Here is a 25,776-nt window from a genome sequence, read left to right as displayed (position 1 = left end):
CTCTCCGTACTCCGTGTCGTCGTCGTCGGCGCGGTCGGCGGNGGGGGCGGCGGGGGGGCGGCTGCTGCTCATCAGGTGGGGTCCGCCCGCGTCCGGTCGGTGCGAATTTGGCCGGTCCGCGCAAACGGCCCGCATCAGAAGAAACTCGGAGGTTTCTCGACTGCATTGAACGCCGCGACAGGACCGGACCGCCGCTCCGACTCGCGCCGCCGCCGCCGCCGCCGCCGCCACCGCCGCCACCGCCCGGCCTGCCCTTTGATCATCGCCATCATCGACGCAAACCTACCTGCACGCACGCACTCACGCACGCACTCACGAGGGCCTGGAACCTTTGGTTGCCTCTCCGATCCTAGATTGAAGATCGAGCGTCGTCGTCGTCGTCGCCGTCGCCCGCCTCGCCGCCGTCCGACTCTTGCGCTGCGTTGCGTAGGTGCTACGGTGGCGGCGGCACCCTAGTCTGCTGCAACGTGGTCGTCATAGCGTGCGTTGCTCTGCCGGTGCCTGTGATTGCGGCCGCTAGAGGGTCTATGGTCGTATGTACGCTCCCCCTTGTCCAGTCCTGCTGGCATGCTTGCTCGAAACGTCTCGTCGCCCTGCGTGCCTGCCCCCATGGCTGGATCGGGCGCTGCCGAGTCGTACGTACACTGTGTCGAGTTCGCTCTGCAAGGCATCGTGTTGGGTGCTTTGCCTTGCTTGCCCGCTCGCTCTTTCGCGCCGAACGAGCGCAGCTACAGCTGTAATGACGACGTGACGCTACCTCAGTCATCCGCGTTGCCCACCACTCGAGGCCCGCCTGCCCGCCTGCGCAGAGGCGGTCCAATCGCAGCGGACCGATATCGGTGCTGCCAAGGGAGGACCACGAAGGGGTTGCATGGAGCTGATTCGATTAATGCACGGCGGAACGGGTAAGCTGGGTCAGAATCAAGCAGGAAGACGAGGGTCAAGGTGGGGGCCGGCCGCCCCGTGGCTGAGTAGTGCTACAGTAGCGATGCCCTCGCTCGAGCTGGCCTGCTGCTGTACGGCACCGTACGGCTGTAGCACGACGGCAGGGTGCAGCAGGTCTGCCAGCAGCTGCGAGCGCAGCGTCGTTTCCGGAAGCTTCGACGGGGAGCGCGGCCACCCTGCTCGGTGCCAGAGAGAGGGCCAGCTCGTTGCCTAGCTCGCTGCCTAGGTACTGTACCCCGCAATGACTGAGGTTGGTCAGGAAAGCGGCAGACAAAGCAAGGTCTCCATCGATCCCGTGTTTGCCACGCTACGGTGCGTCAGGGCCAGGGCAGGGCAAGGCGGGCAAGGGCAGGTGGGCCACGCCGTACGGTTGCTCCATGGCAGGCGGAAGGGTGGACCGGATGGCAGCTCGCGTGGTGAAGCGACCGGTCCGACGAGGCCTGCCACTGGCCAAGCGCAAGAGCGAGAGCGAGCAGAGAGGCATCATGCAGCGTTGGCTTGGCTGCCTTGCCTTTGGTGCCCTGGGCCGGTTTGGCCGTGCCCGTTTCCCCGCACTAGGCTAGCCTGTCCCTTGATGCACCCCGAATCGAATCGATTGAGCTGGCCAGCAGGTAGGCAGCTGCCCTACGCCCGCTCTCCTACTACGCCCCTCGAGGCGATGTGAGGTGGCCGGGCAGCCCGCCCCTCGCCGCCACCCCGTTCTTCCTCGCCCTCGCCGTCGCTGTCGAGCTCTGGCTCAGCCCTGGGCCGCTCCCGCCCTCGTCAGGCAGCGGAGCAGTCGCCTGTACGTCGAGCTTTACCCCACAATCCCCATGCACGCTGCCCCAGCTTTTCCCACATCGCCCTTCTCTGCCCGCACGCCTGCCTCATTGCCAAGGCCGACGGCCACGACGAGCACCGGCTCTCGCCCAGCGTACGTACCTACTCAGGCTGTCCTGTACGTACAGTATGTACAATCGCCTGCCGTCGTGCGTGGTGCTGCAGCCCCCGGCTGCCCCCGCCTGGGCGTACGACCATCGTACGTTGCAAAAGCATAAGTAGGCGCCACCTCATTGGCCTTCCCCGCACTTTCCATTCATCCAGCTCCTCCATCTCGCAGCAAGCAGCAGCCTTCTCCCCCCTTCTGCATCCTTCCCCGTCGTCGTCGGCCCCACCCCCTCCTGCATCCGCCCTCCCCCGACGCGATTCATATCGCCGCCGCCGCCCACCTCGACGCCCATCGACCCGCAGCACAACGAAGGTGCCAGAACATCGATAGGATACATCCTCGAGCCCTCCCCTCTACGTTCAAGCAACCCTCCCTCGTCGGCGCCACCGTATAAAGCCGACGCCGTCGCGCCAACACTCTAGACTCGACTCTCGACTCCTGACCCAACCGGACCCGACCAAAGCCCCACCTCCCTTCGCGCCCACCATGGATTACCCGGCAGAGACGCGTCGCTCGTCTTCGGACAAGCAGTCGCTCGACAACAAGGAGGCAAAGGGCTTCGCCAACTCCAACGGCGACCCCATGGTCCTCAAGACCCAGTCCATCGACCAGACCGACGGCATCATCGACGTCAACGAGCTCAGCCAGGTCCTCGACGAGGCCGAGATCGAGGCCGCCGGCCAGGGCAAGGGCACCTCGCTCTACCTCTGGGCCCTCACCGCCTTTAGCGCCATCGGCGGCTTCCTCTTCGGCTACGACACGGGCACCATCTCGTCGGTCCTCGTCGTCATCGGACGCGACCTCGACAACCGCGTCCTCAGCGACGGCGACAAGGAATTCGTCACCTCGGCCCTCACCGTCGGCGCCATTGTCGCGTCCCTCTTCATCGGCCTCGTCGGCGACAAGTTCGGACGCAAGTGGGCCCTCCTCTTCTGCGACATCGTCTTCCTCGTCGGCGTCATCATCCAGGCCGCCTGCCACCAGAAGATGGTCATGGCCGTCGGCCGTCTCATCATGGGTCTCGGCGTCGGCGGCGCCGCCCAGCTCGTCCCCGTCTACATCCAGGAAATCGCGCCCGCAAAACACCGCGGCCGCCTCGCCGTCCTCAACTCGATCGCCATCACCGGCGGTCAGGTCATCGCCTACGCCTTCGGCGCCGCCTTTGCCAACGTCACACACGGCTGGCGCTACATCATCGCTATCGGCGGCGTGCCCCCCATCTTCCAGGCAATTGGCATCCACTTCTTCATGCCCGAGTCGCCGCGTCACCTGGTCAAGAGCGGTCACTACGACGAGGCCGAGGCGGCGCTCACCAAGATGTACCCCGTCGCCACGCCGCAGGAGATCGAGGCCAAGGTCATGGTCATGAAGAGGCACATTGAGATTGACGACATCGGAACCGTGCGCAAGGTCAAGCTCCTCTGGACCGACGTGCCCACGCGCCGCGCCGTCTTCATCTGTGGCGCGCTCCTCTTCGCCCAGCAGCTCAGCGGCTTCAACTCGCTCATGTACTTCAGCGGCACCCTCTTCGCCGCGGCTGGCCTCAACAACCCGACGGCCACGGGCCTCATCATCTCGGGCACCAACTGCCTCTTCACCTTTGTCACGGCCGGCTTCGTCGACCGCTTCGGACGCCGCCGCCTGCTCCTCATCACGATGCCCCTCGTCATCCTCTTCCTCTCGGTGACGGCCGTCATCTTCTACGTCATGCTCCGCCCCACGGACCAGCAGCTCCTCTCTGGCTTCCCCTACCCGGGCTACCAGACCAGCCTGATGCTCGTCTTCATGGTCTTCTACGTCGCCTCGTACGCCACCGGCCTCGGCGCCGTGCCTTGGCTGCACGGCGAGTTCTTTGGCACCCAGACGCGCATGGTCGGCACCTCGATCTCGACGGCGTGCGCCTGGAGCGGCAACCTCATCATCTCGTCGACGTTCCTCAAGACGATGACGGCCATCACGCCCTCGGGCGCGTTTGGGCTCTACGCCGGCCTGACGTTCATGTTCCTCATCATGGTCTACTTCCTCTACCCCGAGACGGCCATGCTCTCGCTCGAAGAGGTCCGCAGCACCCTCGACGGCGGCTTCAACGTCAAGAAGAGCCTCAAGGTGCGCCGCGAGAAGCTCGACCTGTGGAAGAAGCAGCAGGCCGAGCAGAAGGAGCGCGCCCAGTCGGCCTAAGGGCCAGGACGGCCGCCAGCCATGCTCCCGACCACCGATACGAACCCAAACACGACCACCACGATCCACGACCCCAGCTCTTGGCCTTGGCCTCTCCCATCTCTCTTGACGTTTTCCCACGACCCATCTTCTTGTAGCCCCTTGCCCCCACCCCCTTTGCCCAGCTTTGTGACCGTGACGACCCCCCCCCTTGCTTTGTAGAGAGACACGATGCGGCGACGGACCCGCTCGGTGCGGGCGATCCTGCCTGCCCCCTCCGTCGCCGTCGCCTTTGCCGGTGCTCCTCCTCTCGAAACCCCCAACTTGTATTACTAGAAGCCTACCATCATCATCATACCTACGAATCGAATGTCAACGAATCTCGACGCCACACACATCCATCTTTGGCCCAGTGCGTTTGCGTGCGAGGCGGGAAAGGGGGACGGACCGACTTTGATGGCGAGCGATGTTGAGAATCGACGTTGCACTCCTCGGCACGAGAACGAGGACGAGGGCGCACCGACGATGACTCCCGGCCGTTGGTGGATGTGGGTTGTTGCGACGCCGGACGACTCGACGATGCCGACCCGTTCGGCATCGCATGTGCGTGCGCCACCGCCCGGTCCGTCCGCTTTCCGTCCATCCATACTTCCGTATGTGCCGATAGGTACCGCACCGTACCGCACCGTACCGCACCGTGCCGTAGCGTACCTCACCGTACCAGCCTAGCCAGCGTATCCGTCTGCCAGTGCAGGGGGAGGGGTAAGGAAGGGCTGGCTGGCATGGCATGGCCTGGGTGATGGTGATGCGGTCCTCCCGTCCCTTCCTATCACCCATACCCTAACCGATTTGGGAGCGGGACAGGAGCACCAGGGATACGCGGCCGCATCCAGCGCGTCCTCCTCCCCGATTCCCCAACCTGAGTCGCTCTGCAGTGCTCCACCAAGGCCTGCTATTCGCAGCTGCACTCCCCCAAAAAGCGGAGACTACCAGGCGGATCTTGAGGGGGGCGGGGCAAGGTGGCAACCACCTTCGCTGACATCGTCAAAAGAGCCATCGTATCTCGAGAGCCATCGTATCTCGACCAGCTCAAGGCAAGTCGTGGCGTAGCAACGGGGGAGAAAAGGTAGCGTGCGTGTAGACCGTCTCTGGGGGGCGAGAGGGGGCGGGGATGGTGCTTCTACTTAGCCGCCCGCCCGCCAGCCGACTTGCCGTTGAAACCCAAGATCAAGGTCAAGGTCAAGGTCAAGGTGAAGGGGCAAAGGGCGGGCGGCCGAGGTGCTAACCACCCTCTTCCGGGATGCACCAACGCACGCAAGCACGGACGTACGTACGTGTCCACCTCTCTCTCTCTCCCTACCCTCCTTCGCCTTCACGAGCACCCAAACCACCTCGACCTTGCGCAGGCCAAACACAGCTCGGGCACGTCGTGGCGGGGTGGGAGCGCAGCAGCGCAGCGCAGCGCAGCCTCGTTTGGTTGATTGATTCAAGGAATTGTTCTAGCTAGCCCTCTTTCGTCGGCTTCTCGTCCGCCCTTTGCACCCGCGCCACGCCACGGCCCTAGCGCTGCCTCTACGAACCCAGGCCCCCCGCGTCGTCCATCTCGCCGTATCCGTATCCGTATCCGTATTCCAACCGCGAACCCAGACCCCAAAACCCAAAGCCCAACCGCGACCCAGGCAGCCACCTTTGATTGGGTTTCTTCGCTCGTCGTGCTCGTAAAAACCGAGTGAGGAAGAGGAGACGAAGGGGGTTCAGATGAGGATGCGGGGGTGAGAAGAGGATGACGAGGAGGAGCGAGCGGGTGGAGGAGGAGGAAGAGGAGGGGGGGGGGGGGGGGGGCCAGAAGCGAGGGCAAGCGGCAAGGGGAGGGATCCCTCAGAGGCCGTAGCGATCCGCGAGCCGCTGCGCAATGACGGGCGGGAACTGGGCCTTCTGCACGTCCCACTGCGCTCCGGCCATGTCCCGGAAGCCAGTGAGGATCTTGCGGAACATTTCGTTGAGCTCGGCGCTCGGCGTCGTCCAGCGCACCACGGCGTTGCAAAAGTAGACGAAGCCCTTGGCAGCTGCGATTGCGCGCGCCCCGAGGTAACGTGGGAGGCAAGGCGAAGGCAGGAAAAGCGGAGCAGTGGGAAACGGTCAGCACAAGGCGACCGAGGCGAGGCAATGCGACGACGCATCTGTCGACCGAGGGGCCCCCGAGTACTCACCTCCGTTGGGGTTGACCTGGATCATTTCGCACAGGCCGCGGAAGGCGCTGTCCTTCTCATCGTTGTCTTTGATGTCCCACAGAGCCTGGCACCAGCCCTCGATAAACACCTCGAGGTGCGGCGCGACGAGCTGGGGCTGGACCAGGCCAAGCCGCCCGATGGTGACGGCGGCGTTTTCCGAGAGGCTCTTGACGCTTTTGGTGCTGAGCAGCACGGGGACGAGGCGGTTGATGAGCTGCTCGACCCACTGCGTCAGCTCCGGGTCCGAGCCGTACTGGAGCGCGATCTCGCCCGTCGCCCAGGCGGCGTTGTTGCACACGCTGACATTCTCAATCTTGGGCTCCGGCTCAATCTGCTCGATGAGCTTGGGCATCAGCGCGGGCAGGTACGGCTTGAGGAGGTCAAAGCACGAGATGGCGAGGTCGCCGAGGAGCGCATAGGCCGACTGGCGGACCGGCGCCTCGACGTTGGTGATGCAGTGGCCGAGGAGCGGCAGCAGCGAGGGCTGCGAGCCGGCGACGAGGTCGCGCACCAGCGTATTGAGGCCCTGGGTGAGGCCGCTGAGCAGGTCGAGCGCGACAATGATAAAGGTGCGGTCCGGGATGTCCTGGTCCTCGGGCGCCTTTTGCATCTCGGCCTCGGCGGCGGCGAGGTTGTCGTGGACCAGCGTGACGCAGCGCTGGTAGACGGGCGGCGAGTAGGGCAGGAAGCCCGGCCCGACGGCGATCGTCACCGAAGACAGGCACTCGAGCAACGGGATGAGGTCCGGGTCCGTGTCGTGGAGGCTCTGCCACTTTGCGATCAGCGGCGGCATGATGGTGTTGACGTACTCGGGCTGGTTGAGCGCCGAACCCACCGAGTCGGCCAGCGTGCCGAGCGCGTCGTAGAGGATGAGGAGGTTCTTTTGCTGGTACTTTTCAAACGCAAACACGAGCGTCTTGAGCACGGGCTCGAGGAACGGCTCAAGGGTGCGCCCCGCCTCCTCCTCGAGCGTGGCAAACGCGCTGCAGCCGGCCTCCTGGACGCGCTTGTTGTTGTCGAGCACCATGCTCAGCAGGCCCTCCATGGCGGGGACAAAGTACTGCTGCTGGTGCTCGGGCGTCTCTGCGGCGACGCACCAGCTCGAGTAGCGGCCGAGCGTCCAGCAGGTAATGGAGCGCACCAGCGGCTTGGGATCCTTGAGGCTGTTGATCAGGAAGGGCACCAGCGTCGGCAGGTGCGGCTGGACGCCGTTGATGCAGCCCTCTGCGATGGCCCCGAGCGCCAGGATGCCCGACTCGCGCTGCAGCCAGTCCTGGCTAAAGAGGCGCTCCTTGAGGTACGGCAGCAGGATCTCGAGCAGCTCGTCGCCAAAGTTGATGGCCATCACATCGAGCGCGGCGGCCGAGCACTTGCGGAGGTTCCAGTCGCTGATTGCGTCGTCGTCCTCGTCGTCGTCATCGTCGAGGTCGTCAAAGTCGTCCTCGTCGTCGTCGAGCCCGGCCTCGATGGCGGCTCTCGACTTGCCCTGGCCGCTGGCGCCCCCGTCGGCGCTGTCCTCGAGGTGCTCGTTCTTGTGCGCGCCGCCGCCGTAGTGCCTCGGCTTGATGTCCTCTGCGCGGTCCGGCACCGCCGCGTCGTCCTCGTCGCCGCCGAGCATGAGCAGGTCCATCTCGTTGTAGACCATGCCCTTGAGGAGGACTGGGGCGATCTTGGGCAGGTACGGCCGCAGGTTGTCCTTGAGCAGCGGCTCCTCGGCAAACTGGAGCCAGAACTCGCACGCCTCGAGTGCCACGTCGTCGTTCTTGTCCTGCGTCGAGTAGAGCATGTACTCGACGACGTTGTCCATCTCCGGCACCAGCTTGTCGGGCCTCGATCCGAGGATGAGGACGAGCGCCTGGCAGACGAAGCGGCGGACGTTGGGCACCTCGTCGCTGGCGCGCTTGAAGAGGGCGGCGATGAAGGTGTCGATGTGGTCCTGCAGCACGGGCGAGCCAGAAGTGACAAACTGGTTGAGGCAGTTGAGCGAGTGCATCCGGATCCGCGAGTCTGGGTGCTGCGTGGCCTCGAGGAACTTGGGGATCAGCACGTCGAGCGGCTTGACGCCGTTGATCTCGCAGCTCTCGAGGTCGCGCGGGATGTCTTCGCAGATCTTGGCAAATGTGCTAAACGCGCCCTCGGCCTCCTCAAAGTTCTGCGAGCCCATGAGCTCTCCGAGCTTCGAGAGGCCCTCGGGCCACGCCTGCGGCGTCAGGATGGCCATGAGCATCGAGACGACCTGGGTCACGGTCCGGCGCAGCATGTCTTCTGGCAGGCTGAGCGCCGGGATGATGGCCTGCTTGACATACTCGTACGACTCGGGCGATATGAGGTCGTTGTGGAAGAGGATGTGGTTCTTGAGGATGAGTCCGGCCACGGAGCGCGTCGAGAGCTCCTCGTTGGTCATCGACGTCAGTATCAAGACGAGGTAGTTGGCATAGTCCGGGATCCGGCTGACGGCGTCCAGCCGCTGCAGAGGGTGGGCATCGGAGCGAGAGCAGAGGCAGCAGGGGAAGCGAGGTGAGCCAGAGGCCAGGTCAGATCCGGCGGGCGAGAGCAGCGATCAAGGGCAGATCGCAGGCCACGCCTCGAGGCAAGGAGGTCGACTCACGCTGGCGATGCGTTCTTGCACCTCGCTCTCAGAGACCTGCGAGTCGCGGAAGAGCTGGAGGAGCTCGGCGAGCCCCTCTTGCTGCGGTTGCCATGTGGAAGCCATTGCGAGACACTGTGTCGGAGCGATGATCGGTGGCTGGACAGGTTGTTCTCCAGGCGGCAAAAGACCGGACGGACGGCTTTTCAGCAGTCGTACAGGCGCCAAGGAGGAGGCCGGGGACGGGTGCTGTGGACGCAAAGCTTTGCTGTATGCAGCCTGCGAAGGGGGCGGCGGTCAGCTGGAGCTCAGGTTGTGACCGGATTGGCGGTACCAGGCCGAAGATGGCCAGAGGCGGTAACGGTCCGAGAAGGCGTCAGGGAAGCGCGAGCAGAGGCCGGCGATTGGGTCCAGGTCCGGATCCGACTTGGGCTCAAGGTGGCGTGTCGAGCGTGTCGGGCCGACGAGTGCGGAAGGCAGCGGCCAGGCCGACGGGTGGGTCGGGCTAGAGCTGCAGCGATCGAGGCTGACGTTGCAACGGGTGGTCGTCGGCTGGTGCGACGGGCGGTGCGGCGTGCAAAGATAAAGAGGAAGCCGGCGCAAAAAGTCGCCCCTTTGCAAATCAAGCCGGTCGAAAAGGTGACGTCGGTGCAACGTTGCAACGAGGTGGTGGGCCGACGTCGACGGTGGATGGCGGTGACGGCGAGGCTTCACCCGTCAAGGGGGGCTGGAGCGGGCAGCGGGGATGTCGTGAGGCGTGCCGAGGTGGGGTCGAGTCGTTGGCAGAGGTCGATGGAAGTCAATGACAAGGGCGAGGACGACGACGAGGCCCAGGTCCAGTACGGCGGTCGACCCGGCCAAAACGAGGGTCAGAGGGAAGGGGAATCGGGGGTTGCGCGCCCTGCTCTGCGTGTGCGGTCTTGTGTGGCCTTGGCTTGCGCGCGGCGCCGTGTGGGGTGCGAGCGGTGGGCGGTGGTGGGGAGGAGGAGGAGGAGGAGCGACGATCGGCGGGTTACAGAGAGGGAGAGAGAGAGAAGCGTCACACAGGCAGCCAAAGACCGAGGTGGTGTTGCTCGAAGAAATCGGCCGTGGGGAGCGTGTGGGTTGCGCCTGCCTGGGGGCGTGGGCCTGTACCCTGGCTTGCACACTAGCTCTACTGGCCAGGCAGCTGGCCCTAGCCTGCTGGTTGGCGGGTGCGGTGCGGTGAGTTGGGTTGCGCTGGGGCTGGTGCGCCCTGGCCTGGCCCTCCTCGCCTCGCCGCTTTGGCCTCGCCTCTGGGCCAGCCTGCGGTGCTGGGTGCGGCGTGCGTGTGTGACTTTCGGTCGGCGGATTTTTTTCCCCTCTCTGCCTGCCTGCCTGCCTCGAGCGACAGCTTTTTTTCTTTTCGGCGGCGAGTGTGCGGCCCCCTTCGACTTTTTTTTTCTTTTCTGAAGCCGGGGGATGAGTTGGTTGGTCGGTTGGCTGGCTGGCTGGCTGGACTCTGCGTGGAAGCAGGCCACAGCAGACTGGGCAGCGCACTGTACCGATGGTGGATCACCCGCTGGCCGACGTCCCGTTCTGACAAGCCACCCGCCGGCATCCTAGGCCTGGCCTGGCCTCTGCTTCTCGCCCTGCTTTTGGATCAAGCATCGAGGTACCCGCCGAAAGGGCCGACCGCTGAAATCAAGCGCACATCGGGCTGGAAAGCCAAGCCGGGGCCCACCTCGTACGGTGCCGGCGAGCCAGCGGGCGATTCCTCTGATCGACGGGCGGCCCGATCACACCGCGCCACCGGGACCCAGTCCGCGGCCACTCGCCAGCACCTTACACGCCCGCTACCAACAAGACCCGCCCTCGAGGTACCCCACGCTCTGCGGTTTCCCCCCAGCAACGACCGGAAAGAGTGTTTTGCTCGTTCCTCGACAGTCAGTGGCCCCCCTGGCAGAGGGCAGCTGCAACCACGAACAAGGAAAGAGAGAGGGCGAAAAGGAAAGAGAAAACGAGCGAGGGACGAGACGGCGCGAGGGGAAAGGCACGGCGACGGGGGAAGCTCAAAAGTCGAAAAACAAACAAAGCGGGCAGGTCCGAGGGATTGTCAACGGGTGCGGCGGCGGTGGCGACGACGGCTGCAGCAGCTCCAGAGGTACCGCTGACAGGCTTGACATAGGCCAGAGTGAGGGAGAGCCCGATGTGACAAAGGCCGAGGGCATCGCGACGCAGCGCGGCGGCCAAGCTACTCGGCCTTGACCGTCACCGCGGCTGGCGCCGGCTTGACGTCCTCGCCATCGGTGCTGCCGGCAGCAGCAGCAGCAGCAGCATCAGCAGCGCCGCCGCCGCCAGCTCCCAGCGAGCTGAGGTCCGGCACCGATTCCGACGCCGTCACCATGGTGTCGTCGCCCACGTTGTTGGCGCTGTTGCTGGTGCTGACGTGGTTGGGCGTCGCAGAGGCGCTCGGCGACACCGACCCGCTCGTCTTTCGCGCGCCGCCGTTGTGCACCTGCAGGCTGCCCACGCTGCGCGGCGGGTTGCCACACCGGTCCTTGCCATAGGCGATCTTGACGCTCTGGTAGTCGGGGTGGTTCTTCATGCCCTCGATGCACTTGATGGCCGACTGGATGTTGGTAAAGTTGGCAAACGCGCAGTTCTTTTCGCGCAGGCTGTTGACCATCTCAATCTCGCCGTACTGGGAAAAGTCGCTGCGGATCTTTTCCTCGCTCAGCTTCTCCGGGTCGTCGATGTTGCCAATGTAGACGTTGCGCGAGCCGCCCGCCTGCACCGCCAGCTGGATCGCCGGGCTCAGCGGGCCCGAGTGCTTGCCCCAGCCAATCTTGAGCCGGCGGTTGTGGATCATGATGCCCGAGTACGACGCCAGGTGGTAGAAGGCGAGCGCCGTGTTGGCGTCGACAAACGTGACAAACGCGATGTGCTTCTCGGGAATGTAGCGGATGTTCTGGAGGATGCCGCCGCGGATGTGGTTGCAGATCTCCTCGGTCGTCGTCTCCGGGTGGATGTTGCCGAGGTAGACGGTGCGGTTGCCCATCTGCTGCAGCGCCGCCGCGTTGGCGCCCATCATGGCGGCGGCGGGCCCAAAGACGGAGCTGGCCGGCGACCGCCCGTTTTCGTCGAGCGGCGCGACGCCGGCGCCGTTGGGCCCAAAGGCCGCACCGGCAGCAGCAGCGCCGAACGCCGTCGGGTATCCGAGCGAGGCCGCGGCGGCGAGGCCCATGGCGGCCGCCTGGTTGTTGTGCGCCTGGTTCTGCTGCTGGCTCTTTGGCACGTAGGCGCAACGGTCCTTGCCGTAGTTGACCCGCTTGCCCGACCAGGTCGGCTCGGTGGGCAGCGTCGCCACCACCTTCATCGCCGTCTGGATCGAGAGGAAATGCACGAAGCCGATGTTCTTGTCGCGCACGATCTTGACCTGGTCAATGGGGCCGAAGCGGGCCAGGTCGTCGCGCAGCGACTCCTCGGTCGCGTCCTCGTCGAGCTGCCCGAGGTAGACGTTGCGCGTGGCCTGGCTCTGCTGGACGGCCATCATGACCGTCGGCGGGCACTGCGACGGCTTGCCCCAGCCAATCTTGAGCTCCTGGCTGTGCAGCGACACCTTCTTGACGCAGGCGTCGGCGTGGAAGGCGGTGGCCGTGGCGCCGTCGAGGAACGAGATAAAGGCGCAGTTCTTCTCCGGCAGTAGGCGGACGTTTTCAATGGGGCCAAACTTGACCAGGTTGAGCAGCTCGTCGACCGAGGCGTCGGCCGGCAGGTTGCCCACGTAGACGGTCCGGTTCAGCGGGTTGGTCTGGCCGGGCAGGCCGGCCGCGAGCATGGGCATGTTGGGGATGAAGCCGCCGGGGCCGTTGGCAAAGTTGGCGAAGCCGCCGTAGATGGCTCCGGCCTGCTGCGGCGAAAGGGCATTCGCGCCAGGCATCATGAAGGCCGGAGACCCCTGGGCGCCGAAATGCGGCGCCCCGACCTGGCCGCCGCCACCGAGCAGGTTGGCGTTGCCGAGGTTGCCCGAAAACGAACGCGTGCCGTTGGTGCCGTTTCCCGGCGGCTGCAGACCGAGGTTGCCGTAGGCGTGCTGGTGGTGCTGCTGATGCTGGTGCTGGTGTTGGTGCTGGTGCTGATGCTGATGCTGCCCAGGCCCCTGGCCGTTGCCGAGGAAGGGCGCCTGGCCGTTGTTGGGCGGCACGCCCGCATAGTGCGCGCCGGCCCCGCCCATAAAGGCGGGCTGGTTGATGTTGGGAATGTTTCCCTCGGACACGAAGCGCGTCTTTTTGCCGTTGCCGTCGGCGCCGGCGACCGTCGACGGCATCGACGCGAGGTTGCCCAGGCCCGCGTGCGCGTCATACGACTGCGACGACGCCCGCTTCATCATCTCGAGCGCGTCAAGGCTGTAGACGGGGGTATTGGCGGAGGCGTTGGCAGAAGCCGAGGCGGGGTATCCGTTACTGTTGAGCAGTGCAAACTGGTCGGGGTGCGACATGGGGGCCTCCTCGTGCATCTTAGGTCGGGCGAGGAGTGGACGAATGGAGCGACGCAAGATGCTGAAGACACGACGCATGTCGTCGTCGAGGGCCAGCAACGGGAGGCGAGGAAGACGTCGAAAGGGAAGGAGCGACGACAGGTCGAGAAAGGGCAGGGCGATCCGGAGTGAAGCGAGCGCAGGAGGACAAAGGGAAGATACAGCAATGTCAGCGGCTGTCGCGAGGTGAGTCCAGGCCGCGCCGGCTGGTTTCCGAGCATGTGCGTGACCTTCCCAGCTCGGGATGGGTCTGTCGATCCGGCGCGCGACAGCCTCTGCCACCGTGGTGCACGGTCCGGCAAGAGCGATCAGAGTGTCCCGTCGAGACCTTCCTGCACTGCTACTCACGATTCAAGCCGTCAAGGGGAACGGTCGCAGCTGCCTGAACACGGGAGCGGGGCTGTTCTGTCGAGTGCGGCGGCCAACTGTGCGAGAATTGGCTGCTGTGGGGGCGTGCAAGACGGGAGCACCTCTGTCGACGAGACGGATTTGCCGAAATCTGTCCAAGAGCGGTGAGGTCGGCGTGGTGCGCTGGGAGTAGGCAGAATGTGACGTGGAAGAGAGTATCCTGCTCGCAACGAACGATCAGGGTCGAGAGAGGACCGTCTCGAGCGTACTGCGCAGCGCTGCAACTGCGGCGGGGTATAGCGTCAGGGACGGTTGCCAGCAGGGTCGAAAGGCGGCAGCTGCGGGACCAGCAGCCGGGTCGAAAGAAGATACGAGTTGGCTAGCAACACGAGGGGGCTGCGGAGAAAGAGCGGCTCAGAGAAGACCAAAGAGGTTCCTCGCAGCGCCGTAAAGTGTCGTGACGAACAAGGCTCGACGTGCGAATGGGACCGAGGCAGGTGCGACGGGGATCAGGCCGGAGTGTAGGACAACGGCTCGTTCGACGACGCGAAGCTAGGCTTGAAAAGGCGAAGAGGTGGTAGCGAAGCCACGGCGACGACGGGGCGCGTCAGAAGTGGGGCTGGTGGAGATGGCGTCAAGGGACGATGACGATGGCGTAGGCGTCTTGTAGGCGAACGGCGAAGAAGCGGTGAAAACGTGCAGTACGAAGGAGCTCGACGAAGAGGACCAGGAGGAGGAGAGGCGACGTCGGCCAAGGATGAATGGAGCGGGTGGCGCAAGGGACGGGACTCAAAAGAAGGGGGGGGAGGATCACCGAAGCAAAGACCCGAAGGAGAGGGGTGACGAAGGTCGAGGTCGAGGTCGAGGTCGAGGTCGAGGTTGAGGTAGAGGGAAGGTGGGGCTGGCAGTCGTCGTCGTGAGCAGAGGCCAGCGCAGGGTACGGTAGCGGGGGCACTGGGGCCTGGTCTGAGGGCAGGGCAGGGGAGGGCAGCAGCCAGCAGCCAGCAGCCAGCAGCCAGCAGCCAGCAGCCAGCAGCTAGCAGGCCCCAGGCCGGCTGTGTGCCTCGAGGGAAGGCTGGTGGGCGCCGAGCGTGGCCTTGCTTGCTTGCTCGCTCGCCCTCGAGATGCAGGCGTGCCCCAGGTGTGTGCCCTGGCCGCCGCTGCCGCTGGCGGGTGTGCATTTTGCTCGCTGGCCCGCCCGCACACGCGCACGCACGCCCCGCCCCTTCCCTTTGCTGGCCCCGGCTGCGCTGCCGGCGCGCTCGCCCTGGCCTGTCTCTTTGGCCGTGCCCGGGAGGCCAGGTGGCCTGGCTCTGCCGCCCGCCTGCTTGCTAGGTACCGGTACCGTACCCAGCAGCCTGGGGATCGACAACGACGGCGGGGCCCGTTTACCGCTCGCTCTCTGCCGCCCACGAGCCTCGTCTCTCTCTAGCCGGCCGCCTGCTGGGATCTCCGTCTCGGCTCCATCCCAGGCAGCAGGCTAGGCGGTTGGTTGGCCGTTCGTCGTCTGTCGCAAGCAAGCCTTTCCACACAGCACGCATGCAAACGAGCCCGGCAGGCTGAGCCTCACGGAGCTGCTGCTGCTTCTCTCTGCTTGCTGCTGGGGGCGGCAGCAGGTGACGGTCGTACGATGATGGCAACGCCAACCAAACATTCGCCCACGGCAGGTCCCTTTTCCTCGCACCCGTCGCCAGCGGGCCCTCGTCTCGTGTGACGACGGCATCGGGTCGTCTGTCTGCCACCTGGCCTGGCCTGCTCTTCTTTCCCAATGGTCGACGCTATTCCACTCCTCTAGAACCTCAGGCTCAGGCGGACGAGGTTACCATAAGCTCAGGAGGCCAGGGGAAGAGCGAGCGAGCGAGCCGGGCAGCAACGATCGTCCGTCTAGACGAGTAACCTTGCTCGCTTTCGCGACGCCGTGCCGTGCCTGACCTGACCTGACCTGACCTGGTCAGACAAGTCAAGGCGAGCACCAGCGCGAGCTGGTCGGTACGGCGCTGCACGAGCCGCGACCTCGTTTACGCAAGGCCAAAGGTCAGATAGAGAGGGGGGCGAGCTTGCATCCAACCACCGCTCTAGTCCCTCCAACCCAACCTCGCACCACCGCCAGGCTCTGCGTGACTGGATCCACCTCCTCCTCCTGACGACGACTCTGCCATGCCATCCCGTGCTTGGCTGGGCCTGTCCTGACCTGGCCATGCAGCACGCTACGGCCGGAACCTGGCAGCTTTGGGCCTGCGAGCGTTGCAAGCGAAGCCGGCAGGCCTGGCAGGCCAGGCTGGCACGCGGACGTCCGCCGCCGCGGCCCTCGTTCCAGCTCCCGATCCCGATGACGGGCCCTTTCCCGATCGCATCCAAGCTGGCCTCGAACGTACGTCCCGGGGGGATGCAAACGGCTTCGTGGCCACCACGGCGACATTAGCTGGGTCCTGACGGGTCGTGCGCTTTTAGGCAGTCTTCTTCTAGAGGGGTACACAAAGAGAGAGCGTGGGGTTTGTTGGAGAGGGAAGAGGCGAGGCGTCACCGGTAAAGCCAGCCAACGCGGCGAGACGAGGCCGTACTAGGCGGGCCGGAGCGTAGCGTCTCGAGGTTGAATGTCCGTGCCAGGGAGTCCTCTTCGAGCTCTTGGGCGAGCAGAGGGACAAGCGGAACGGCCCACATTACTCGTCCGACCTCGTGTCGGTCAGGTTGAACTCGCCCGCCTTGGCCATTTCGAGGTACTTCTTGACCTTTTCGTAGATGGTGAAGACGACGGCTTGGCCTGCGGGTGCGGGGGCACAAGAAGAGGCAACAGACGATGCGGCAGGGACATGGGGGTCAGCGTCCGTCGCCACGACCTCGTCGCCGGTCGTACTCGCGCCTCGTGCTTTGCCTGCTCACCTGGGGCGACTCGCGCGACTCGCGGCGTGATTCCCTTCCAAAAGGCGCTCACTCCCTCCTGAGCAAACATGTCCCGGGCCACCTTGACGACGCGGCTGAGGGCCGTCTCGCCCTCGACGCGCGAGGCGCGCTGGATACGCGTCTTGATGGTGTCGATGGGCGCGTTGGAGAAGGGTCCAAGAGCACCAGAGATGAGGCCGATGGCGGCCGTCTCGTACGACGGCAGCTCGGTCGTGCCGTGGTACTTCTGGGCGAACGCCTTGAGCTCCTGGTAAGCGGTGAAGTTGGCAGCTGCAGTGGCAGCAGAGGGGGCAGCGCGACACCATGGCAGCACGGCGTGTCAGCGATCCGAGAGCACATCTGCGTCCTGAGCGGTCCCCTTTCCCGAGCCACCGCGAGGATGTCCAACTCACCCTGGTTGGTCGCCTGTCGCGCAGCGGTCAGAGCGACACCGCGGTAGAGGGTCATGACGCCCTCCTCGCGGATAATGGTGTAGAGGGCGTGGGCGGCGTTGCGGTACCGCGGCACCTCGAGCGGGTCGGCGAGCGAGTGCTGCTGCGCCTGGAGGCGGATCTTGACGACCTCCATGGGGTTGACCACGACGACGGCCTCGGTGGTACCCGCACCGAGACCGGCGAGGAAGACGCCCTTGGAGCTAGTGATGCCCGTGTTCTTGTCCGCCAGCGCGGTCTTGTAGTACTCGAAGCTCATGAAGCGGATGGCCATCTTGGGCACGATGCCGGCCACGACGGCGCCGAGGCCCTTGTAGAGGCCGAGGGCCGTCTCGCGCTTGACAATGTATGCGCCCGTGGCAAAGAAGCCTCTCGGCTTCTCGCCGGTGCCGCGGCCGCGGCGCGACAGCTGCATCCGCACCTTGATCGTATCCAGCGCTGCAAGCCGCCGCCGCCACCGCCAGGAGTGCCGGGAATGGGATCGGAGAAAGGCTCGGGGTCAGCGCTGTTGTCTTCTCTTCCTGCCCGCCCGGAACGCCGCGCGAGTTCGGCGTCGCTGAGCCAAAGACTCACGATGACATGTGCAGGCCTCTGCGAAGCCGGCAATGCCTCCGGCGATGAGGTGCGTGGACGGAGCCACCTTCTTCTTTTCGGCAGCAGCGGGCATCGTGTGTGTGCGTGGGAAGGAGGGCGGGGGAGAAAGCACTGTTCGCTGTGTGCTGGGTGATCCGCCGATTGTGCGGTTCGACGGCTGCTAGCTCAAAGCGTGGAGATGGCTGGTCGCAGCGAGATGGTTGCTGGGAAGCGGCAAGCGGGCGCACGAGGTCGATGAGGCGATGAGGCGATGAGGCGAGGAGGAGGCTCGACGGGATGCTCGCAGTGGGGACGGCGGCGATGATGCAGAGGGCGGTAGACGACGTTGCGGCGGTTCAGGCGACGGGCGGGCGAGCGGAGCGGAGCGAACAGAGGTCTGCGTCGACGGGGAGATGTACGGGCAGAAGGGGAGATGTGGAAGCCGGAGCGCAAGGGAACCGGAGGGCTAAGCTATTTGAGGGGCTGCGGGGGCAAGCACGACGTCGAGCTGCGGGGACAAGGAGGAGCCAAGGCGGGGGAGCCCAGCAGGAGGCCGGAGGGCCGTGAGGGGGCGAAGGGCGAAGGGTTCGAGCGGAGCGGGGCGCTCACGAGCCAAAACCGCACCTGGCTGGCGGGCTGGAGGGCGGACAGGCTTGAAGCCGGCTTGGGCCGGGAGGGGCCAAGCTCGAGCACCCGAGACCTTCTTGGCTGGCTTGCGCTGGGCGGCGAGGCCAGGGCAGGGGCCAAGCCAGCCAAGCTAGGGCGCTGGCTCGATTTGCATGACGATGCTGCCTGCATCGTCTTTGGCCCTCGTCCTCCCCCACGCCTGGCGCCATGCCAGCGACTCCAGCCCAGCAGCCCGGCGCTGTCCACGTCGCTCGTCGAACAGAGGTGGGCAAGCAAGGTCGAGGATGGAGAGGCCGGGAGCGGGCCAGAGCCAGCGCCGGCCAAGGTTGGCAGATGTGACGCCGTCGAAAGAGAGACCGATGTGGAGAGGGCCGGCGCCAGGCCGATTTCACGGTCATCGCGTGAGCTGGGACCCCCCTCCGCGACCACGGCCTGCCTGCTGGCCTTTCTACGGCAGCGCCGGCGTGAAACGCAACCCCCCTGAGCCCGCCCGCTGCATCGTCACCATCTCGATCGGGTCGAGCCTGTCGCCGTCGGCCGATATGGGTGTAACTCCATGGCGGCAGCAGTTGCGATCCCCACGCCCGTCCTTTTGGCCACCACAGCACCAGCAGCAGCACGTACTCTGCTGCTTCGACCGTCTTGAGCCAAGGCTGGCATGGCATGGACCTGGCTCTGCGCTGACCTCTGCGAGATCCCGGGCCTCCTACGCTCTCTCTCCTCCAAACGATCAGCCCTCTTCACGGCTGGCCGCAACAGCCCGAAACGGCCCGACCCGAAGCAGAAGCAGGAGCAGGCCGGTGTGAAGCGTGGTGCCCGCCTGCCGGGCTGCCCGATCGACGACGACCGGACCACACGCACCATGCCGGATGAACATGCTGGCGCCAGAGGCCGGGGCGTCGGTCGATGGCGAATGGCGAGGGCGCAGCGCCCTACGCCGCCCCCGCACCTGCCACAATTTTACCCCGCCTTGTCCGCCCGCCTCGTCCGGCTCGCTGGATTGCCGAACCCCCGCGACCCCACCCCCCCGTGCGTTCTTTCAAAGGGCGGGCGCGGCACAGCCAGCTGCAGCTGCAGCAAGCAGGTCCCGGATCTCTCCCTCTGCCGGCATGTCGGATCGGGTCGAGCCATCGGGCGAAGCTCCATACCCACACAGGCTCGGACCCGAGTTCCTGACTGGCTGCTGCTGCCGCCGCGTCTTGAGCTCTTCGGATGCCTGCTGGCCGAGAGGGGCAGGCAGGCCGGCTAGGCTAGGTAGTCATGGTTCCGGCCATCGACTGGATCGACTCCTGCAGCCCCGCTTTACGAGCCTAGCCGCTCTCTCCCGTCTTGTGTTGGTGGATCTCTCGGCCAAGAAAGGTGAGGCTATCCATGAAGCTGTGCGGTCAGGCTAGACTCTGTCGTTCGTTGGTGGTGGGCGATGAAGACGTCGCGCCACCAGCCAGCCGGATTTGGTGCCGACGATGCATACAAGAGCGGCCGGACTGCGAGCTAGCGAGAGGGGGCGGGTGTCCCCTTTCTCTCCTCTCTCTTCTGTCGACCCATCAGCTCTCTTGCCGCGGCAAACGTTGGACGACGTCTACCGTGCGGCATCGCATGTGGTGCGACGAAAAACCTTGCTTAGCTTGTCCCTTGTCGGAGTTGGCCCGCAGCGAGGCGGCTGGATGCGTGCGGAAGCGGCGACGGCGACGAAGACGGCGACTGTGGCGGCGGTGGTGGTGTTGGTGGCCGGCGGCGATGGCGTCGTCAAAGGGGATCGTCGCTGTACGTCGGAGTCGGAGGGCGGGGTAGATGCTCGACGAGCTCGCCGCGCGCAGGTGGCTTCGGAGCTCGCCGCGGGCTGGCGGTACGGTGACGCCGGGCGGCGTGGCCTGGGTGGCGGTGCGCTCTCGCGTGGCTTGGCGCTGTCCAGCTGGGCCGGCCATTCAGTCGATCGATCTCCCGATTGGGCAGGAGAGCCAACCTAGCCTGCTGCTGACGGCGGCGATCCGGGCGCCTCCTCCACTTGGCGGCCTGGCCTGTGCTCGAGCGAGCGGGCGAGTCAGGGGGGCCGCGTAAGCTCGCCGGCTGGGCGGGCGCCGGGCATGGCCAGACCAGCAGCGCAGCCAGCCAGGGTCCGGTTCTCTGTGGGGCTGCGGGCCACTCGCGAGCCCAGAGTCACAAGGGCAAGCAGACGAGCCTAGGCGGCGCCCATCCGTCGCCCTCAAGCAAGCTAGGGCGCCCTGCTGGTCGGCCACACAAAAAGGGAGACAGGGGGCCGTTGGCATGTCGTTGGCCCATGGTCGCCCGCCCTATGCCCGCTTGCCAGATCGTCGAGGCTGTGTGCGGCGTATGTACGAGGTGGCGAGCGGCGCGTTCGAGGGCCGGCTCAGAGACGTCGAGTCAGGAGCGACAGAGGCAAGCTGAGCTGCGCTCGCTCTTGCGTGCTGTCGAGGCAAAGGCAGCAAAGAGGCTAGGCCAAGCTAAGGCGGGGGCGATAAGGACCTGGCAGGGGCCAGGCCAAGTCAGGCCAGGGTGCTGCTGTTTAGCGGGCGGGCGGGGTGTTGCTTGCGCGCACGCACGCAAGCAGGCCGGCCAGAGGCGAGGCAAGGCAAGGCAAGGCAAGGCAAGCCCGCCCTGACCCTGCTTGGCCCTGTGGTCATTCGCCTGGCTGCATGGCCTGGCTGCCTGGCTGAGGCTGATGGGGGCCTGGGGCTATCTATCTGCGCCTGCCTGCCCGCCCGCTCGCCCATCCGCGCAGTGCTGCTCCACCTGGATCGCAGCGAGGGGCGAGGGGAGACAGGGACTAGGGGCCGGTCGGGTCGCCTGCTGCCGCCACCCTGACCCCTCAAATACCGCTCCGCCTCGAGCCACCGCCTCTTGCCTCTCCTCTCCATCCATCGTCCATACTCTTGACCCAACCTCCTCCATCCGACCCAACACGCACACTTCCGCAACCTGCCTGCCATCGCTCCCATCGCAACGAGACCGCATCTACCCGCAACCCACCCCCATCCATCCGTCGATCCATCCGCGTTGATCGCATCGCCTCCTTTGGCCCATACGCTTGCGCCTCAGCCTCGCCTAGCATAGCCTAGCATAGCCTAGCATAGCCTCTTCCCCCCTCCTCTCCCTCCAAACCCCACCACTCGCCCATCATGTACACGAAGCGCTACCTCGGCCTCCTGGCCCTGGCCCTCTCGCTCCCCATGGCCGCGCTCGCCGCCCCGCACCAGCAGCCCTTTGTCCCCGGCGCAGCAGCTTCCAGCTACTCGCCTACGGTCGCGTTCGCCCCCCTCATGGCCAACCCGGACCTCGAGTCGGTCCCCGGCGGCTACATGGTCGTCTTCAAGAAGGGCGTCGCCGCCACCGACTTCTTTGCCCACCGCCAGCTCGTCTCGGCCGCACAGCTCTCGGCCAACAGCTTCCACGGTGCCGACGCATCGGGCATCAAGCACGTCTATGACCTCGACGGCCACCTCCAGGGCTACGCCGGCAAGTTTACCGACGACGTCCTCAACTACATCCGCGCCCAGCCCGAGGTCGAGTACGTCGAGGTCGACTCGATTGTCTCGACCGAGGTCATGCCTCAGGGCGACGAGCGCGTCTGGGACGTCGAGTACACGGCCTCCAAGCTCGAGGAGCTCGCAGCCGCTTCGACCGGAAAGGTCCACGCCCACGAGGTCGAGAAGGGCGCCCCCTGGGGCCTGGCGCGCATCTCGCACCGCAAGCGCCTCGGCCTCGGCACCTTCAACCAGTACCTCTACAACGGCGACGGCGGCGACGGCGTCACTGCCTACATTATCGACACGGGCATCAACATCAAGCACGTCGAGTTCGAGGGCCGCGCCCGCTGGGGCAAGACGATGCCCGACAACGACGTCGACGAGGACGGCAACGGCCACGGTACCCACTGCGCCGGAACCATTGGCTCGCGCAAGTACGGTGTGGCCAAGAAGGCCGAGCTCGTCGCCGTCAAGGTGCTCGGCTCCGGCGGCTCCGGTTCCATGTCGGACGTGACCGGCGGCGTCCTCTGGGCCGTCGAGGACGCCAAGCGCATCACCGAGTCGCTCCGCGCCAACCCGACGTCGGCGGCGGCCAAGAAGCACAAGGGCTTTGTCGCCAACATGTCGCTCGGAGGTGGCAAGTCGCCGACCCTCGACCGCGCCGTCAACGGCGCCGTCGACAGCGGCATGCACTTTGGCGTCGCCGCCGGCAACGAGAACCAGGACGCGTGCAACGTCTCGCCCGCCGGCGCCACCAACCCCGTGACCGTCGGTGCCTCGACGGTGCAGGACGAGCGGGCCTACTTTAGCAACAAGGGCAAGTGCGTCGACATCTTTGCCCCGGGCCTCAACATTCTTTCGACGTGGAACACGGGCAACACGTCGGTCAACACCATCTCGGGCACCTCGATGGCCAGCCCGCACATTGTCGGCCTGCTCGCCTACCTCCTCTCGATCTACGGCACCGACGAGTTCAACCTGGTCCAGGCCCACGCCGCCGAGCAGCTCTCGGTCTCGGACCTGGGCGACTCGCTCGCCTCGAGGCTCTCGAGCGTCCTGCCCATCCCCGCCATGGCTCTTGACCTGGTCAGCAGCTTCACCGGCCTCTTTGGCACCGCTGCCGAGGCCGCCAAGCCCGCCATCGGCGGCGTCCTCAGCCCCACGCAGCTCAAGAAGGCGCTCGTCTCGCTCTCGACCAGCGGCGCCCTGACTGGTCTCGACGCAGACACCATCAACAAGCTCGCCTTCAACAACGCCACCAGCACGCGCTAGGTTGGTCGCCGGCCGTGCGGGTGTGCGAGGGTCCGTCGACGCCTGCCTGTCCGTCTTGCTGCTCCACCAATGACCACCACCACTACTGCATCTGACCCCGCTCCCTGTTTCTACTGTCCCTCGACTCGTCTTGCTCTCGCCTCCTTTTGCGGTCCGCTTCCCTCCCTTCCTTTTCTTCCTTCCGCTGCCCCCTCTTCTCGCTACATTCTCGCTGTTCTCGCGCACGCTGTAGGATAACAACGCACACTCGCCGTAACCCTCGCACCTCGTACATCTGCCCGCTGCTCGCCCTCGATCCCGTAATGACCCCCTCCAATCCAAACAATCAGATACCTGGACCATGAACCCGTGCGCACGGGAGCGAGCGAGCGAGCGACCGACCGACAGAGGGGTCCAGCCCCCTCCAAGGGTGCGCGCGATAGGCTTGGAGATGCGGCCCGGAGAGCGGCAATGCGACGCGGCGACGACGACGGCCGACAACGATCAGAGAGCCAGAGCGCGGCGAGGCGTGGCGCAGGGACGGCGGGTCCGGCGCAGCAACCCCCCGTTGCCGTTCGGCTGCAGGAGCAATGGCCACACGCCAAACGACGTCGCACAGCGACAACATCGTCTGGGCAACCCCAACGAAGGGGGTTGGGACCTACAGCTTTCCAACGGGTGTCGCTAGATTCTCGACTGTCTGCTTCAACAAGGGAGCGACTGGGATCTCTGCAAATACAAGGGTGTGGGTGCGACGACCATTCGTGAACCAATGGAAGGAGGGAAGGAGGGAGGGGGGGATTAGGGGTCCTCGTCCCAGTTGGGGTTGGATTTAGGAGCCTTGATGCCCGCGGGTTTCGACATGATGATCGAGTCGACCGAAAGCACCGAGCAGGCCGCATTGGTCGCGTACCGGATCGCCCACAGCTTGGCGGCGAGAACGTCGTAGATCTTGTGCTGCGTCGTCGAGAGCGTGCCGTCCTCTTCGTTCTGGACGTGGGATAGCGGCGAATCGGATCGGATCGGATCGGATCGCAGCGTAGCGTGGCGGAACGTGGCCGGACGTGTCAGCGAAGAGGAACGAGGGGACGTGCGCCAGAATGCAGGGTTTCGCTTCGCTCCTTCGCACCCGGATCGCGGGGAGGGGGAACACGTTGCCGCATCGCTGCGGCCGCGACGGGAAAAAAAACTCACCTCGATATCCACGCCGATATCGGCGCCGCCCTCGGCCGCTGCGTGCTTGCCATACAGCCGACTGACAATCTCGGTGGCGTCGAGTCCGGCATTCTCGGCCAGGGTGCGCGGGATGACTTCGAGGGCCTCTGCAAACTTTTTGATGGCGTGCTGGTTGAGGCCCGACGTCTTTTCGCCCAGGTCGGCGATGCGCTTGGCCAGCTCGAGCTCGGTCGCTCCCGCGCCGGGCACGAGGCGCGGGTCGCGCGTGAGCGACTTGATGACGTTGACGCCGTCGTCGATGGCGCGCTCGACGTCGTCGAGCAGGTTGGACGTGGCGCCGCGCAGCACCACGGTGCACATCCGCGGCTTGGCCTTGCCGCCCGGCTGGCCGTCCTCCTGCTTGAAGACGGTGACGCGGTCGCCTCCGATCTCGGTCGTCTCGACCGTGTCGATCCAGCCGGCCTCTTCGGGCAGCGGAGCGCCCAGCCTCGCCAGCGGAGTGGCGCCGAGCAGCCGGCACAGGCGCCGCAGCTCAAACTTGGAGAGGATCTTGATGACGAGGATGCCGAAGCGGTTGAGGTAGTGGAGCGCCAGCTCGCCCACCTGGCTCTGGGTCACGACGACCTTGACTCCCGAGTCGGCAATCTCCTTAAAGTAGCGCTCGAGCTGCTGCTCCTCGCCGCGCGAGAAGCTCGAGAGCTCTTCTGCGTTCTTGAGCAGCACGGTGCCCTTGGTCTCGGTCTGGCTGATGTCCATGCCGCAGGTGTAGACGCCCACCTTGGCGCCCGACGCCTTCTTGATGACGCCCTCGGGCTCGCGGCCGAAGACCATGCCGCGGACCACCTTGGACTGCGACAGGCTGCCGCCCATGATCTTGACGACGCGGACATTGTCGACGTTGAAGCCCTCGAGGCTCGACGACTTGGACGACGACGAGGAAGATGCGGGGGGCAGGACCATCGAGACGGCCTCTGCGACGAGGGGTGCGAGGAGCTCCTCCTGGCCGTACTGCTTGGAGGCGAGGGCGGGCTGGAGGGCGAGGGCGAGCGACTGGGGCGTGGGCGGGGTTGTGAGGGTGGCGACCGAGAGCGACTCGAGCTCCTGGAGCGCGCGGTCGCGTGCGATCTCGAAGCCCTTTAGGATCTCGGACGGGTGGAGGCCCATGGTGATGAGGAACTCTGCCTTTTTGAGGAGCTCGCCTGCGAGGATGAGGACAAAGTTGGTGGCGTCGCCCATCTCGGACTCCTGCTGCTGGGAGGCCATGACGATGAGCTTTGCGGCCGGGTGCACGACGTCGAGCTCGCGGATGATGGTGGCGGCGTCGGAGGTGACGAAGAGCTTTTCGAGGTGGTTGATGACCATCTTGTTGCGGCCGTTGGGTCCGAACGAGGTGCGTACGATCTCTGAAAGCTCGACGACGGCCTGGATGTTGCGGAGGACGGCCTCCTCGATGCCCTGGAAGTGCTTGTAGCCCTCCTTGAAGAGGTTGGGCCCTCCGGCGCGGGGCACCTTGAGCGACATGGCGGCGGTGGCGGTGGCGGTGGCGGCGAGGGCGGCGTCGGATGCTGGTGCTAGTGCGGATACGGTGAGGATGCGCGAGGAGGAGTGGTAATGGTGGCGGTGACAGTTGTGTTGGTG

At 65.6% G+C, this 25,776-nt stretch overlaps 6 protein-coding genes across 6 annotated transcripts; 2 read left to right on the top strand and 4 right to left on the bottom strand.

The window, feature by feature from the left end:
• Nucleotides 1-2,359: 2,359 nt before the first annotated feature.
• On the top strand, nucleotides 2,360-4,051 carry PFL1_05768 (uncharacterized protein; the record flags this gene model as incomplete). The annotated part of the gene is made up of 1 exon (XM_007883302.1): nucleotides 2,360-4,051. One exon carries the CDS (start codon nucleotides 2,360-2,362, stop codon nucleotides 4,049-4,051), a length of 1,692 nt encoding a protein of 563 aa, XP_007881493.1.
• Nucleotides 4,052-5,908: 1,857 nt separating this feature from the next.
• On the bottom strand, nucleotides 5,909-8,974 carry PFL1_05767 (uncharacterized protein; the record flags this gene model as incomplete). The annotated part of the gene is made up of 3 exons (XM_007883301.1): nucleotides 5,909-6,096; nucleotides 6,241-8,728; nucleotides 8,870-8,974. 3 exons carry the CDS (start codon nucleotides 8,972-8,974, stop codon nucleotides 5,909-5,911), a joined length of 2,781 nt encoding a protein of 926 aa, XP_007881492.1.
• Nucleotides 8,975-11,060: 2,086 nt separating this feature from the next.
• Nucleotides 11,061-13,325, bottom strand: PFL1_05766 (uncharacterized protein; the record flags this gene model as incomplete). The annotated part of the gene is made up of 1 exon (XM_007883300.1): nucleotides 11,061-13,325. The coding sequence occupies one exon, from the start codon at nucleotides 13,323-13,325 to the stop codon at nucleotides 11,061-11,063; it is 2,265 nt and encodes a 754-aa protein (XP_007881491.1).
• A 3,029-nt stretch (nucleotides 13,326-16,354) lies between these two features.
• PFL1_05765 (uncharacterized protein) lies at nucleotides 16,355-17,693 on the bottom strand (the record flags this gene model as incomplete). The annotated part of the gene is made up of 4 exons (XM_007883299.1): nucleotides 16,355-16,455; nucleotides 16,575-16,865; nucleotides 16,988-17,464; nucleotides 17,600-17,693. 4 exons carry the CDS (start codon nucleotides 17,691-17,693, stop codon nucleotides 16,355-16,357), a joined length of 963 nt encoding a protein of 320 aa, XP_007881490.1.
• A 3,670-nt stretch (nucleotides 17,694-21,363) lies between these two features.
• On the top strand, nucleotides 21,364-22,983 carry PFL1_05764 (uncharacterized protein; the record flags this gene model as incomplete). Its single annotated transcript, XM_007883298.1, has 1 exon — nucleotides 21,364-22,983. One exon carries the CDS (start codon nucleotides 21,364-21,366, stop codon nucleotides 22,981-22,983), a length of 1,620 nt encoding a protein of 539 aa, XP_007881489.1.
• Nucleotides 22,984-23,763: 780 nt separating this feature from the next.
• On the bottom strand, nucleotides 23,764-25,659 carry PFL1_05763 (uncharacterized protein; the record flags this gene model as incomplete). The annotated part of the gene is made up of 2 exons (XM_007883297.1): nucleotides 23,764-23,952; nucleotides 24,157-25,659. 2 exons carry the CDS (start codon nucleotides 25,657-25,659, stop codon nucleotides 23,764-23,766), a joined length of 1,692 nt encoding a protein of 563 aa, XP_007881488.1.
• Nucleotides 25,660-25,776: the final 117 nt, after the last annotated feature.

This window comes from Pseudozyma flocculosa, assembly GCF_000417875.1.
Source record: "Pseudozyma flocculosa PF-1 unplaced genomic scaffold scaffold00021, whole genome shotgun sequence".
NCBI lineage: Eukaryota > Fungi > Basidiomycota > Ustilaginomycetes > Ustilaginales > Ustilaginaceae > Pseudozyma > Pseudozyma flocculosa.
This window is presented reverse-complemented; position numbering and strand designations above follow the sequence as displayed.